We start from the raw sequence: 16176 nt of genomic DNA on the forward strand, positions 1-16176 counted from the left end.
AACTGGTTACCTCGTCTGTAACTTTATTATTCCAAACGACCTCTCTCTCTCTCTCTTCGCTGCGACTTGCGAGTATTTCGGAATTTCGAACCTTGGCTGCGCTCGTGCCATGGCCTTATCCCATCGCTGCGTCTCGCGTCGCGTCGCTTCGCTCTCGTTCTCATGCTACTCTATACAGCAGCGTAGCGCTTTATGCATCGATGGTTCGTGAATATTTTCCATTTCGATCGGAACCGGTCTCTGGGCATTAGCTATGCGCGCGCTCGCTCGCAGATATCGTATACGCTGCTACTACTGCTGCTGCTCCTATATGTTATGCCTCTTGCCAGGTCTCTGCAGGCACGCCATCCGTTTTTCGCCTGCAGCAGCAACACGCAAGGAAAGTAGGGCAAAATCTTTGCACACACATACATACACACACACGCACGCGTATGTATAACACATACGAGGCGCTGCGCTGCTCCCGAGGAAAGGATAAATTGAATCTTGTCTGAGAGTAAACTACTCGCTTAAAATGTGTGTGTGAGCGTGCACACATATACACAAGTACGTATACGAGAGACTATGAGTGGCGGCGTGAACTTTTGAAATTCGTCCAGCGAGAGTATACAGTGCCTATATATATGTAGGTATACGGGAGGAAAAACATCGAAGCGCAAAACTTTGTCAGTAGCCAACGCGCGCGCGAGGCAGGCAAGCTAGTTGCTATATAAACATGCCTGATACTGTCCTATGTATGTATGTATGAAGCTAGGCAGCTACATGGACTCGTCTGCAGCTCGAGAGTCCCGTAACAATTTAATTTGTCGCTATAATTCAGTTTTGTTCGAACAAGTATGACCTGATTTTGCCCGCAACATCTACCCATTCAAAAAAATAACTTTCTTCATTTCTCTATCTCTTCTTTTTTTTTTTACTCGCGCGCGGACAATATTACCCGTGAATAACTTTAGCTGCTTCTGCTGTTGATATTCCTTTTTCTTTTTCTTTCAGTTAGTTAGGAATAAAAAAAAAAATTTATATAGAACGCGACGCGTGTGCGTGAAAAATGTAGAGTGCCCCAAGCTGCAAAGTTTGTCATTTAAAGAGCTTCTTTAACGTACTTTTTATCTCTTCTTGTGTACCAAGAGCAGTGCAATGAGCGCACACGGGGCTCTGCGCGGATGCTATGCAGCAAAAGGAAAAAAGGCAATGTGTGCGGGAGAGAGGCTGTGAAGAAAGAAAGAAAGAGAGAGAGAGAAAATTCGAGCTCTGCAAAAAAATGCGAATTAAAAAAATAAAGAAAAGCGGGGTATACGTACGACTTCTCTCTCTCTCTCTCTCTCTCTCTCTCTCTCTCTCTCTCTCTCTCTGTATACAGTAATTAAAATGACGCACTTTCGCATATCGGCAGTCGAGCAGAAAAAGGTGTTATGTGCCTTCAACGAGTCAAAAGAAGCTTTCTATATATACACCACTGCAGCGCGCGACACGTTATCTGGCTCTCTGGGGCAGAAAGCTTAACTCGAAACAATGCACGTGCTTTTATTTCCATCGCCGTAGCTGCTCTTTCTCTATACATATATTTCGAAAATCCGAAACTAGATAAGGCCCCCATTGACAGGTAAAAGCCAGCTCGAAAACGAAGTGACTCGAATTCGCGCTCCGATGCATTTAAAACTTTTGCAATTTGAAATTCGAAAGCTACACAGTTCGCGGACGTACTTCGCCGAAGCATTTGTATCAGAGCAGAGAGAGAGAGAGAGAACGAAAGAGGATCAAAAAACAGGCGTCGTTATAACGAGCCTGCAATCACGTGTCTCCGTGTCTGTCTGTGTTTGCCCAAAGGATAACGGAAGACTACTACTCCACTCGTGTAGTGCTTTTTATACACAATTTATATATCTAATGTATAACGTTATTACCGAGGCTCTTCCGATTTGGCGTGCGCGCTCGGTGGCCACCACCGCCTCGGCTCGCCTCCCTATTACTCGTATGATACGGCAAAGTTTTTCGTCCGTTCGTGCGTGCTTAATATGCACACAAACACATACGCGTACACAAACACTCGTGTAAGACGCACACGTTTATGTATAAAGAGAGAAACTCGTACGTATAACCCCGGCGGTGCACACACGAGGCTTGTTTGCTTTCATAGCGAACGCGTATGTTTGTGTGTGTAGATGTGTGTGCATATAAAAGGGAGGACGAGCACAATTTATTGAATACGCTCGTGTGGGTAGTGAGTATAAAAGCAAAGAGATACGTTTAAAATTTTTCCTTAATATACACACATATTATTTTTTTGAAAAGAGGGTAAAAAAAATTTTATTTCTGCTCGCAAAGTGAAATGTATTTATTCATTACTGGCTGCTGCTGCTGCTGTCGTGCATTTAGCCAGTGGATAGTAGGCTCGTACCATCATCGTAATCGTATAACAGAGAAAAAGAGAGCGAGGAAGAGATTTAAGAGGGCCAAATACGCACAATAGACTTTAAATCCAGCGTTTAATACGGTCCCTTGTATATACGTCACGACGAGGTATATTCATGGCTTTCAAACTGTATATTTATTTGTCACGCAGTAACAGCAGCAGCAGCAGCGGCAGTGACGGAAGAGACTCTCGCGTCGCGTCGTGCTGGGGACTGCTGTAACTATTCGAAGGCTGCAGCGGCGGCGGCGTCGGAGATTCTCGCGTTTTATATGTTGTATAGTATGCCTATAATACGAAGGGGACACACTCTTGGGGTCTGGAGAGGCTCGAGCCAAAGGCATTATTAGATGCAATTTTTGCCACTCATTTACGACTGGGCTCTCTCTTTGATAAAATACACTTCTCTTCTGGCTCTCCCTCACTTGACACGTCTTAAATATTTTTCGTCCTAAATCACGTTTGTAAATCCTGCCGTTTTTTGTCGGCGCTCCTATTCACGTTGGTTGTTGTCACTACATAGGCCACCAGCATAGGCACTCATCGAGATTGTATTCAAATATAATAATAACGTTTCGCGACGGACAATTTTTTGTTCCGCTGCAAGTTCGAGAGTATTGATCTTTGACGCAATACATAAAAGCTCGCGCGACGCGGTGATGACGGTAGTTTATCACGATACAAAGTCTTCTCTCTCTCTCAAGAGTCGCGCGAGTCGTGCAAGCTTATATTATTATATAGACTATACGTCGCGAGACAGCAGCCTAAAGTATCTATACAGCCGACGATACAGAGAATAACGGCAACAGCCGCAAAAACTTTACTTCGATCACTCTTCTCCCTTCCGTTACGCACCCTTCTTCCCTCTCTCACTCCTATCCTATATATGTATGGAGGAGGTAAAGAGAGGTAAAGAGAGGCAGCAGATAGAGCAAGCGAGCGAGCGGAGCTTTTGTCGTCGTAGACCTCTAATGTGCACGAAGAAAGTCCAAAAGCGAGAGAGAGAGAGGAGGAAGAGAACGCCGAGAGAGGGAGCAAGCAAGAGAGAGAATATTACACCACGTGTGCAGCACCAGCACCAGCAGCCTTTGCCGCAGCAGCACAGCGGGTAATAAGATTGCGCACGTGACGACAATACGAAAAATCTGAAATTACGCTTCCCTCGGATATATATACCGATGTATAGTATAAAACGTAACATTGCCCATGCGCCTCTCGCTTGCCGCTGCCGCTGCTGCTCTGTCTCTTATATGAAGATTTTTTCCTTTCCTTTCTTTTCTACCTTTTTTTTCTCTTGTTCGCTTTTTTTTCCATTCTCCGTCTCTCTCGTTTCTTTTTCTCCTTTTTTTTTTACTTTTGCTGGAGCAAAGCCTGCTGCTACGAGCCCACACGTACACACGTACCTATATACGGACGCACGCACGCGCGCGCGTCTATAATGTTTACGTGCGTGAATATACGAATGCATCGAACTTGTATTCGTTGTTGCTGGTGCTGACCACTATATGCGAGCGCGTCGGCAGAGGCGGCAGATGTGCTTTGTCTTGCTGCTGCTCGCTTATTACGATGACGTGTAAATGAAAGCGCAGCCTGTGCGTGCCCTTCTTCGTCATTATTAGAATGTTCCATAAATGAATGGTATTTTCATTGTGCGATGTTGCCGACGCAAATTTTCTGCTATGGCCTATAACTCCTCAACTCAACTCTTTCTCTTGAGGGAAGTTGATTTTACATTCCGGCGCCACCTAGCGCTGGAGCGCCGTGACTAAACTGTCCCGAATAGTGAACGATGTGGAAAAAAAATCCTCAATTTTAGAATTTTACGGCTGATAGATACGTATCATTATACACAAGCTTTGACTCGTACATTGTTATACACCGTACGCACGAACAAGTGCACACGGGCGTCAAAATCTTCTCGTTACTCAATTCACCAGCTCGTAAATTATCACAGTTATGTGTGTGGCCGATCATTCGAGAAAAATTCCTAGAAAAAAATAAATGAACAGCGCTATTTCATTTCGCGTCTCGATACAGACTCGCGCGTTATCGAGCTGATATATGGTATTCGCGGTACTTTCAACGAATTAATTCGGTATCGCAGAGGTAAACTCTGTTTGTTCCTCCTTTTTTCTTCTTTTCGATATATGTAAAGAACCAGCTGGAGAACAAAGGCCCAGCCAACGAGTTCCTTGTCACGCGGATGAGGTAACGAGTCCCGAAGCGCGCGCGATAACATTGAGAGAGCTTTGCGCGCAGCATGTGAGCACCTACGCGACTTTATTTTTCAAGAATCGTTCGATAAGCCGCATTACACGCCTTCGCTATTATTCAATGTGTGCCCTCGCGTACGTATAATGGCGTGTGCGGTTGCGAAAACCGGTCAGATTTTATCCGATATACGCTTTTTTTTTACCCACGATACGGAAGCCATTATCGAACGTTCACATTATATTAGCTTACGCGATGTAAAAGCGTGCGAAAAATTTGGATGAAAATATAAGGACGTTGATATACTTTAATCCCATCGTTATACCTCTCCAAAAGTCCACATTTATTCTCTTCCATCCTAATAATTTTCACAACGCCAGCAGTAAAGCCAAGCAAAAGGTTAACGAGAGACAGCAGTGACTCGGGCCCGGGCTATAATAATGATTACTGCGACTCCGAGGAGAAATAACAAAGCCGTTCGTCTTCCGATTCGAATTATGTCTCATCGGGAGAAGAAGAAGAAGAACATTCAAGGAAGCTTAAAGGCCAAATTGACACTCTCTCTCTACATCGATCGTAGACAAATTCGAATGAAATCAGAGCGCGAGGGTAAATATTTATAGCCGCTGCTGATTAATCGCCGAGATGTCGACAAATTGCGCACTTAATTTTCCAAAGTTCTTCGGAGATACACAACGACGCTCGAAAGAGAGAGACAGAGATCTCTCAGAGAACGACGATGATTCTCACACGTGTTATATTTTTATCGCGCGCGACCGCAACGAGACGTGCACGGAGCGTCCTTGTTTTTCTTCTTCGTTCTTTTTTGTTTAGAAGAAAATTAATCAAGATAATTTGACTAATGATCGGTAAAGCGATAGACATTAATCGTGTCTCCAGAGGCTCGTAAAAGACTCTTCGGTCGCACGCGCGCACACACAAATAAAGACGAAGCCTATCATTAATTTGAATACACGCAAAATAAACATGTCGTCTCTCTCGGCGCTCGGTAGTATATAATACGGAAGTAGCAGCATGTGATAAGAGCCGCAGCAGCAGCAGCAGCGGGTCGCGTTGCGTACGAAGAAATCTGCTCGCGCGCAGGCTGCAGCAATGTCTCACGGCACACACAAAAAGAGCGTAGTAGTAAGTACACGGGCCGGGGCACTGCAATACGCGATTTGTTGTAACACGCAACTTTTCCAATAAAAAACTTTTACCGCGCGCGCGTCTTATGTAGCTGTTTGGTGCACAGGAGTCGTCGCTACGCGGAGCGGCTACTTTTTCTGCTTTTGCAAAAGTCCGCGTTTATACGTACAACGCACACGTGCACGTATATTATATACACGATACTCAAAAAAAGCACAATAAACGACGAAACTTTATTAATAAAAATTTTTTTTTTGTCATCTCGAGACATTAGCCTCGGCCGCCGCGAGCGCGACACACACACAAGTGCATCGCGCGACGTTGCAGCGATAGAATCTTGGTCCACGATACGGAACGACCGCTGCAGCCCAGTAACTTAGTTGAGCGGAGCAGCGAGCTCCCCCATAAAAAAAGTAAGAGTCTCTCGTCCTCGTCGTCGTCGTCGTCGTCGAGGCTCGGTCGCATCGCTTCGCTGTAATAGTGACATAAAAATCGCGGCAGCGTCGGTGTCGGCACGCAGGAATCTCGGGCCCCGCAGCAATTGACGAGTCTTGTCCATCATCAGGCACGGAGATCGCAATAATGCACGACGCACACAGCTCGCACGACAAAAGAGAGAGAGAGAGTCGACGTTTACGCTGTGTGACGTTCCTGCGTATACAATAAATGTATTATACACACAGAGTATAAGTAAGGGCCGAGCTGCGTGCGATTCATACATTGTACATACATCTCTACCGTATATCTATACATTTTCGCTTAGTGCGGCACGTAATAATACGGCCGAGTGCAGATGCACATATATATAGAGGTACACGCAGCAAGCGACCGGCGTTGCACGTTCGTGCGTATATATACGCAGCAGCTCGGTGTATGTGTGTGTATGTGTATGTAATACTACGTGCTCCAGCGCCGGAAACTCTATTTTAACGTAATTGGACTCTCATCTCCTCCTACTCGACGCGCGCGCGCGATCCGGAGAAAGAGAAGAGAGAGAGAGAGAGATGCGACTTCTATGTATTTCGCGTGCACGTGGAGGATGGATACACATTATATACGCGAGCGCAAGTTGCGCTTTTTTCGTTCGTCACCCTGCGCGTAGCTCGCTCGTTTTCTTCTTTTTTTTTTTGTTTGTTTGTTTCTCCGTCGTCGTCTCTTGTCTTTTTTTGTCCTTCATAATGTGCCTATACGGCTCTCTCGGTGAGTAATATGTCTACCGCTATAATGCTCCGGCTGGTGCATATAGCTTATATACCACACGTGCCAAATTGTTTTCTCCAAAGTTTAAGGGATGCGGCTGAGTGATTCTAAGGTTCTTCTCGTCTAGCTCTCTATTGGCATTCTCGCGTGTGCAAGTTGCATCTGTATACACTTAGACGTTTGTGCATGTGCGGGTTAGTGTGTGTTTGTCACGATACGCGATGACAAATTCACGAGTTTTCCCTCCCACGCGGGAATTCGAAATGCTCTGTGTGCGGAATGATTTTTTCGACGAGTACTGCTGCTGCTGTTGCAGCTATAGTGGTGCCAAGTCGAGGATTGATATATGGACTGAGGAGAAGAGGATTCATTCTGACTGAGTGGTTTCTCGTGTGAAGAGAGACATGCCGTTGCGCGCGCGCGCCGTTTTTGTGTTATTTTGTTTCGACTTTGGCGTGAGTGTGCACCTTCAGCCTATATATAATACCTATATAGGTATATATACGTGCAGGCAGGCAAGAGAGAGAAAGAGAGAACTGGAAATTGAAAAGTTTTGCCGTCACTGACAGCTTTTTAGTCTCTGGCCTATAACGCATTAATATCAGCGTTGAATCAACAGAATATTTAATTTCTTTTTCCTGCCTCGCGTGCACGCACTTTGTCGAGAGTTGATGATAAAAAAAAATTACCGCAGAGCCAAAAGCAAGAGTTTAATAATATCGCGCTGACTTTTTCCACACAAAAGCTTATGGAAGCACTTTTGCCATGCTTATATACATCAAGCGGCGACGTAATAATACTGAAAATATAAATATTTTAAAGTTACCCGCACGTATAGTCACGTAAACGAGATGTTCTGCAAAAAATTATTATTACTGCCCGAGGTCTAACGCCAGCCCAGCGCGAGTTTGCTGTGTGGCAGCAGCTCATGCATTGAAAATCACCTTCAATGCAAACATTTTCGCACAGATGTACGCGAGGGCTGTGCGGCTAAACTTATGGTATTACGCGGCAGAGAAATGTATATAGTGATAAAATGTACCCTCGAAGTAATGCTTATCTTGGGTAAGGACATTTCGGCGAAGTTTAATTTTACCCTTAATTGTACGAGCGCAAATTTTCAGCATCAGATAAGAGTAATATTTGCGGTGCTAGTGAAATACCATCGAGTAATAGTAAAAATTCTGCTTATACGGAGATGTAAAATTTTTTTTATGCCATTCGGTCTGAAATTTGACCCCGCAGACTCCATGTCTCAAGATAGTCATTATTTTGGAGGGCAAATTTTATCTTATGATTTTTCTCTCTGCGTGTATTATTAATAAAAATATACGCAGACGGTTTCGAGTGAAAAAATTTAGAGCCCAAGTAAAAGTAAACAATGTCATTTCTTTGGACACGCGGGGAATAAAATTCGATTCGAGAGTAGATCGTTGCTTTCGATTGCAAAACTCTATATAAGCGCCCGAGTTTTGCGAGAGAGTATATTTAAACATGTGCTGCGTAAAAGACTGGATTTTGGGAAAGAATAAAGAAAACAATATAAAGCGACGACGACGATCGCGCACCGAGGGTATGAATATATGCGTGTATACGCGCACAAGCGGCGAACCGTCGCTGGTGAAAAATTTTTGAAAAAACATCGAGTACCGCTCGAAAGCATCGTCGAAATGTAATCACGGAAAGAAAATAGCCCCCCCTAAAAGACGGAATAAAAAAAGAAAAACACCGACTGCAAAATCAACAAAACTCTGTCGTCGCTCTCTCGAAGCTGGGGCATTTCGCGGCGCCGCAAATACATGCATGCGCATTTATACAAGCCAAATACAGCTCGCAATGCAGCAGCTTCACGCGCGCGATGGTCTTTTCACGCGCGAATATAAAAATAATCATAATTGTCAACGAGCGAGCGAGCGAGCGCGAAACGATCTGCGCGCAATAAGGAGTATATAGGGCCTCTCCTCTCCTAATATTTAACGCGCAAAGCGCCTGTGTCAAGGGAAAAGTAAATAAAGAAACACAGCAGATGCCTTGCGCTACAGAGTCGCACGCAGAGAAGAAGAAGAAGAACTTTAGAGTGTATACGAGTATGTGTGCGTCGTGTCATTCGATCCTCGTGCAGCTCTATAATATATAGTAAAGAGCAGGCACACACGACTTCGCGTATACGCTATATAGAGGCCACACCATCACCACCACACACTACACAGTCGTTTCTCTCTGTGGCGTGGACGAAAATTTACGATGGCTCGCGTGTACCTGCGCAGCACAAGGCGGGCGCGCGATTCTTCCCGGAAAATACGAAGCCTCCTCGTCGTCGTCGTCTCGCGATGATGTGCGACTCGCATGGCCAGCGTACACGCGAGACCTTATACTGCACCCAAAGACTTTATCGCCAACGTTATGAGAGTTTCGCGAACTAAGGTTTCTAATTTATGGAAGCACCTGTGAACGTGTGTATGCGTGCAGCAGCTATACACGCTGCAGAGCAACCGATTAATTTTTTCTCTCTCCTTTTTTTTTGAATTTTTAATAACGCTCGCGATGTATAGTAGTATGCAATTGGCGATGCACACGGTCGCGTGCAGCAGTAACGCTGCGGACGAAAGCGAGCTGTCTTCTCGTTGATATACATTATAGGCTAGGCGCGGTCGCTGCCAACGTCGTCGTCGATCGTTGAACGCCGCGGCGTTCACAAATTTTCACACGATGTGCCGCACGGCGGGGGAATCCTTATATTCTTTTCTGCAGCTTCGATTTTTTACCTTTCAATATTATAGGTATAGCAGTAGGATATATGTATAGTCGGAGTCGAAGAAGGTTGGGCCGAGAAAGAGAGAGAGAGACCCCGAGACGTCTTGTAATTCCCTTTGCGACGCTTGACTGATTTGCCGGCAGCCCATTGTCGAACGTAATTGTATTTTTATGATCGACTGGTCATTCTCTCTCTCTCTTTCTCTCGATCGCTCTTGCCTCGCTTGCGCTTGTGCTCCTCTTTTCTCTGCCCCTTATATAGCCAGTGCTGCTGCTGCTATGATTTCTTCCTTTAACTCTGAAAATCGAGTCGAAGAAGTGGATAACGCCTCATGGTGCGTTGAGCGTTCCTTTTTCCACTTTATGCCATACTACTATAAGCGCGCGCGCATCAATTTTTTTTTTTTTTTTTTTACTTTACTCGGTCCTCTGGCTCCGGTGCTGCTGCTTTAGCAGCGCTTGCCTATCTCGTTCTATACTGTGTGTACAGAGTTTGTGTCTGTGTTGTACCCCCACACGTAGTGGGGCACACACATGCACACGGAACATTTCGTCGGAAATTGAGATGTTTCTTTTTCTAGAGCTCCGTGGCGCATTATACTCATATACGAGGATCGTTAACTATATTAAGCGCAGAGCCATTTTTCAAAGTTATATCGTCCGAAAAATTGTTCTATTCAATCTCGGAATTATATAGCCGAGTTTCAGTGCTGCTGCTGCTGCTGTTGCTGTTACAGAAACTGCCAGTGCAGCCAAGTGTTGCTGCGTTATTTTAATAGAATAGGGAAGCTATACTCTCATTCTCTGCACACACACATACACTGTATACACACTGGCACACAAAAACGAGCGTACATAATCAAATGAAACGCGCTCAGTCCAAAGTATCTGCTGCTGCTGCTGCTGCACCATGTATCAAAGTCAAAGTGGAACGAAAACGTAAAAAACAAAGTGTAGAGTATCGCCACGCCAGTAAGAAGGAGCAGAGCGAGCCACGCCGAAACAATCAATCAAACGTGCACGCGCGCGACGCCGCTCTATATAGATAACTATAGATACGATGCGAGAAGCTGTCTTTCTCTCTCGCTTTCTTGGGCGAATCGGAACGTTAGGGTAGCGAACAATTTTTTTGCCCTCTTTTTACCCAATCATTGTGAACCAGGATTCTTAAAAAGCATTAAATTGTCGGTCGATGTACACTTGTATACATATAAGATGCACATGCTATATAGCAGTATATTCATACTATATACGTATTAAAATAAAGTAGTATACGGGGGGAAAGTTCAAGCTCTATGAGCTTTGCTTCTTATAAATATAAGCCGTGCCCCGGCTAGGAGAAGCGAGCGCGCGCACACATTATAGACCGTGCGCAGCAAAAAGATCGTTAGCGCGGAAAAGCGGCTCGATCCTAGTTGCCAGTGTGCACGATGAAAAAAAAGGAAGGTATTAAAAGTGTAGTGGTGGTGCACACTGGCTTATAACAGGCGTAGCCGAGCGGCAGGAGCAGAAATGATGTAGGAGGAAAATAGGAGCGCGCGCGCGCGCACTAATACCTTGGGATTCAACTTCTCGTAATATTATTTGACAAAGGCAATTCATCGGTCATCTCTCGAGCCGTGTATAGAGCTCCACTATGTAGCAGCGCACTAGCAGCAGCAGCAGCAGCGGCTTGTCAGAAATCATTTCACGCTTAGTTGCAGACTCTATTCTGCTGTATATAGGTATATGTATGGTATAACGCAGAGAGAGAGATAAAGTATATATGGCGCGAATCTAGAGCGCTGTGTGCAGTGCAACACAACGGGAAGGAGCTGCTTCTGCGAGAGCAAAATTAGTGCGGATTGCCTGGATACATGTGTGTTGGTGTACTACACTACACTGCTCTACAGCAGCATACACGTAGTTATAGGGTGATGTGCAGCGAGCGAGCAAAAGAGGGTTGTTTTGCCGCCGCCGCCGCTGCCGGCGTGTGTGCGTTCAAGCCCACTTTTATGTTATGAACAGCGTCCTATCTAATACCGGCTTCTGCCGCTGCTGTACACTGCACGTATAATAATAACTACACACGACGGCCGCCGCTGCGCGTGCATGTGCGCTCGTAATTTTTCAATCAATCCTGCTGACTTAATTTTGGGCATTTTTGCGGCTTCTGCCCATTTATAAGTATTACAGTCGAGTCATTCGCTAGATATAACGCACACACACACACACACAGGGCCGTTTGATTTATGACGCGCACACGACGCACTGTTACTACAATGTTTTCTTGCAGCAAGCAGCAGAAAGCTTACCCTCTTAGCTCATTGCCGTTTATTTTCCTGCCAATTTTCTTGCCAGTTATCGCGCCAATTTTCCGAGAAATTGAGAGAATAAGGGACAATATAGATATATAGCGAGTCGAATTTTTCGTAGGTGGAGTATATATATGTGCTACGTAGGGATCCACACACAAGGAGGCGGGCCTACACGGATAGAGCCTACTCTGCGCTCTGCACGCACGGATGCTATCTCACTCTCTCTCTCTCTCTGACTCTGTCTTGGCTCTCGCTTCGTATATACGAGAGATAATAGCACAACTGCTGAATAATGCATGAGGAGAGGCTCTGCTGCTGCCGCTGCTCTATACGCAGTAGCGCATGGCGCTTCCTGTGTATGCACTAATTGGGAATATCTATTATTCATCTCTCGGTCTCGTATGCGTATGTGTGCATGTACGTACGTATGCAATGTACTAGGCGCACGACGCATCGTGTACGCGTACATAAGCTGCAACTAGACACACACACATCTAGAAACTGCATTCGCATATCGCAGACAGCAGCGCAAGTCACTCTGCTGCAGGAAAGGTGAAATTGTTTGACAAAACGAAACGTTTATTCCGTTAGAGAGCTCCGCGCGCACTCGTCGACTCGCAGTTTATACGTAGCCTAGCATGCATGCATGTGTGTGTTATATGCACAGACGGTATACAAAGTCCAGAGAGAGAGTCACACAGAGGTGGGTTTATATACTGTGTATACCGGGTTCGCGTCCATCAGCGCTCGCTGCGCGCACTAACATTTTAATCAAGTCAGAGCCGGCCGGACTTGGAGAACTGTCAGACTGCGTTATAGCGCGCGCCCTTGGCAGCCCGTATACATACATACATACACATTGTATATAAGCAGCGGGCAGCAGCACGGGTTGATATACTTTGCAATTCAAAAAACCTCGTGGTGCACGTATACCGCTATATAGTTAGCGAACATGCGAATCACGCCGGCTGAAAAGGGGTGCGCGCGGCCGATACTCGAGTAGTCGAGGCCCCACCGTGTGTTCGGCACGAGTAGCCACTCACTCGCTCGGCAGTCACTTGGCCGCTTCGACAGTCCGCACGCACGGTACACTACTCTATATATGTATGCGGTGTTCCATCCACGTACTACGTACAGTACGTCATCGTGGCCAGAAATCATCAAAGTTAGATTCACCCCTTTTTATAAACCGTGTATGTACCGTGCTGTATAAAACTGTCTCGTTCGCCTTTCTCTATATCTCGCGTGTCCGAGCGTTTCTCACTGTCTTCTCTTTTTTCACGCATCTGCAGTTACATTAACATGTCTCTGTGTAATACCGTGCGAGCAATAAAACGCACGATCAAGCGCGCAACCCTATCCACTCGACGGTGAGCGCGCGCGCACACACCTCTTTTCTTCGCCTCGCTCGCAAGCGATGATGATCATGATACTCATCGTCGTCGTCGTCGCGCGCAATGACGCACCCAAAGCGAGGATTAAGTGTCATGGCGATGCCGCGCGCTCTATTGCTATATATGTATAAATACTGATTATGTCTCTGCGCTAACGCCGCCGCGTGTGCGCCAGCCAGGCATTTTGTACCTTATACATATCGGGGCTCGCTCCGAGCTTGTTATAAGCGCTAAGGCTAGGAAATCGCCCAACCTTTTGTGTACAGCAGCCCTGCAGTGTGTGTGTGTGTGCACCTTTTTCAATCCCCTACCTATAAGGTACGATATATATATTTATACGTTTTTACGCTCCCGCCCGGGTATAAAATATATATAATATAAAAACGAATGACATAATGCGCATAAGGGAGGAGAGACGACGATGCAAACACGCGTGTATTGTAGCTCTGGGCTGCGCGTATCCACATACAATGATGACGCCAGGTGCGCCAGAAAGACTATACTAGCCTCGCGCGCGATCGTTACCAACTATATATATGCGGCTTCGTCGCAACATCATTCAAGTGCCTTTTGTGTTGTGCGTCGCCAATGGCACACAGGCCCAGGATAAAGACAGAGAGTGAAAGAGCGAAAGCACGCGCACAGTCGAAGCTCGCTCTCTGCAGGAGGACAGAGCTAAGCAGACACATCGGCCAATGAGCCACCGATACAAAGTATAGCTGCAACCCCAAGAGACCCGATATATATCCCGCGCGGCCATGGAATATGATGGCTCTCCTACCTACCCCGGATCAAAGGCACACATTAGAAGGTAAATAAAGGCGTAAAGCCGATGATGTGTCTGCAATGACTAGCCTAGGCCTTATAGCTTATTCTCTTCTTCTGTGTTTGCTCTATAACCATCCCCTAGACCCTACATATAGGTTCTGTCTTCTTCCGAGTCGTCCTTCACGTCGTTGTCATAGTCGCCTCCGCCTCGTCTTCCAGTCGTCGTTTTTAGCTTCTTCTCGTACGCGCGCGCGGCTATATCAATATATTATTACACGGTCGCGCGTACATAACTCTCCCCTATGTGCACATCGCAAGCAGCAGAGAACTCGGGACACTTCGAGAGGTCAAATTATAATGTATATAGAGGTATACGTGCGGCTATTATATACGAGATATAAATATATCGCCGAGGGTTTCATCATCGACGTCTTCTTCTTCTTCGTCGTCGTCGTCGACGTCGTGGGCAGTCCCCGCAGTGCAGACAGTCGCGTCTTTAGTACAACGTAGTATTTTCCTTCTCGTTAAAAGTGTATGGTATACGTATATATACGTGGGGGCAGGTATATAACAGGCACTGTCTGCGCACACATACAGGCAACTTACTGGACGACTGGCCCTATTGAAGCAGCGCTCAAATTTATGCACTCCGCACGCACTGTGTAGCACTTATTATATATACCTGTATTTTTCCGCCTATTCTTCACGCAGCTATTTTCTGTAGCCTCTCTTTCTGTCTGACTGCCCTGTCTCGCGTATATAACTATACCTTACTCCTCTTCTTCTTCTATATATTTTGCATTTTAGTCAGGTAAAAGCAGAGAGAGGTGGGGGGTAAGTAAACATAGCCGTGGAAGAAAGCGAGAGAAATGAAAGAAGCGAATACATAAGGAAAGCCCAACGAGTGGAAAATAATGAAATTCACGAAGAAACGATAAAAGAGCGCCTGGTGGTGGTGGTGGTTGTGTGTATACGTGTACGTACGCGTGTTCAGCCGAAGCACAAACGAGATTCAAACGAGACGTACATAATCCACCAGACACTATGTCCAGTTGAGAGAAAAAAAAACGAAGAAAAGAAAAGGTTTTCTCCTTTTTCTTTCTCGCAATGGCCCTGCTTACGTACACCGCGCGCGCGGGTTCAAAACCAACATTTAAGTGTATGTACTCTCGAGGAAAGAGTGTACCTATAGTATGTACACGCGACGACGAAGACGACGACGAAGAGAGGGCCATGGGCCTTCGGGAAGACTCTCTCGGCTTGGCAGAGAGGAGAATATTTCCGCTTGGTTGCGGAGGAGAAAAGTTTTTTCTCAGTTTTCACGGTGCGGTGGTATATGTAGTTCGTCGTGTACACACACGCAGACGAGGCGATTCGTTGCTGCTGCGGCCAGTACAGTGCACAAGATTCTCGGTTTCGCCGTACATACGTACGTATAGCCACAACTGGCAAATGCAACTACCAGCCAAATTGAGAGTGTCTGGCGCGCTGGTATATGTGTGTACGTACGTGTGCGCGAATGCGTCGGGAATTTATCGAAAAGTTCACTTTTCTCTCATTGACTCGAGGCTTTATACCCTCGGCCAGTCCTCTGGCAGGCAGAGAGACAGACCAAAGAGAAAGAGAGCGTTTACAATTTTAATTGCTCGATCAATCGCGCGCGCGCGCGCTCACGGCTGCGAGCCAATGCCCAAAGCTTGCGAGCTGGCAAAAAAGCTCGTGTGCGGCTCTCCGACCAATGGGCGATCCATCAATAAGGATAGGTGCTATTGCAGCTGCTGCCGCTGCTAGGCGAAAAAGGGTGTGAGAGACTTGTGTCCGGGTCTAAAGGGAGTGGTGTGTGTGTGAGTTAAGTGTATATAGAAAGAGAGAGAGAGAGAGAGAGAGAAAAAGAAGAAGAAAATTCCCGTGTGCGAGCGTTGGAAGTATACGTTCCGGTCTTGTTCTTCTTCAGTTTCTACTACTGCTACCTACTTCTTCTCCCTTACTTTTA

At 46.0% G+C, this 16176-nt stretch overlaps 1 protein-coding gene across 1 annotated transcript in view; it reads right to left on the bottom strand.

The window, feature by feature from the left end:
- Positions 1–4023, bottom strand: part of LOC106657450 (teneurin-a) — a 67040-nt gene extending 63017 nt beyond the window's left edge. The window contains exon 1 of the mRNA XM_023462836.1: positions 3884–4023. Within this exon, the coding sequence (XP_023318604.1) occupies positions 3884–4023 (140 nt within the window). The remainder of the gene's footprint in view (positions 1–3883) is intronic.
- Between the last annotated feature and the right edge of the window lie 12153 nt (positions 4024–16176).

This window comes from Trichogramma pretiosum, unplaced genomic scaffold (genome assembly GCF_000599845.2).
Source record: "Trichogramma pretiosum strain Unisexual culture from Peru unplaced genomic scaffold, Tpre_2.0 scaffold1, whole genome shotgun sequence".
Classification (NCBI taxonomy): Eukaryota; Metazoa; Arthropoda; class Insecta; order Hymenoptera; family Trichogrammatidae; genus Trichogramma; species Trichogramma pretiosum.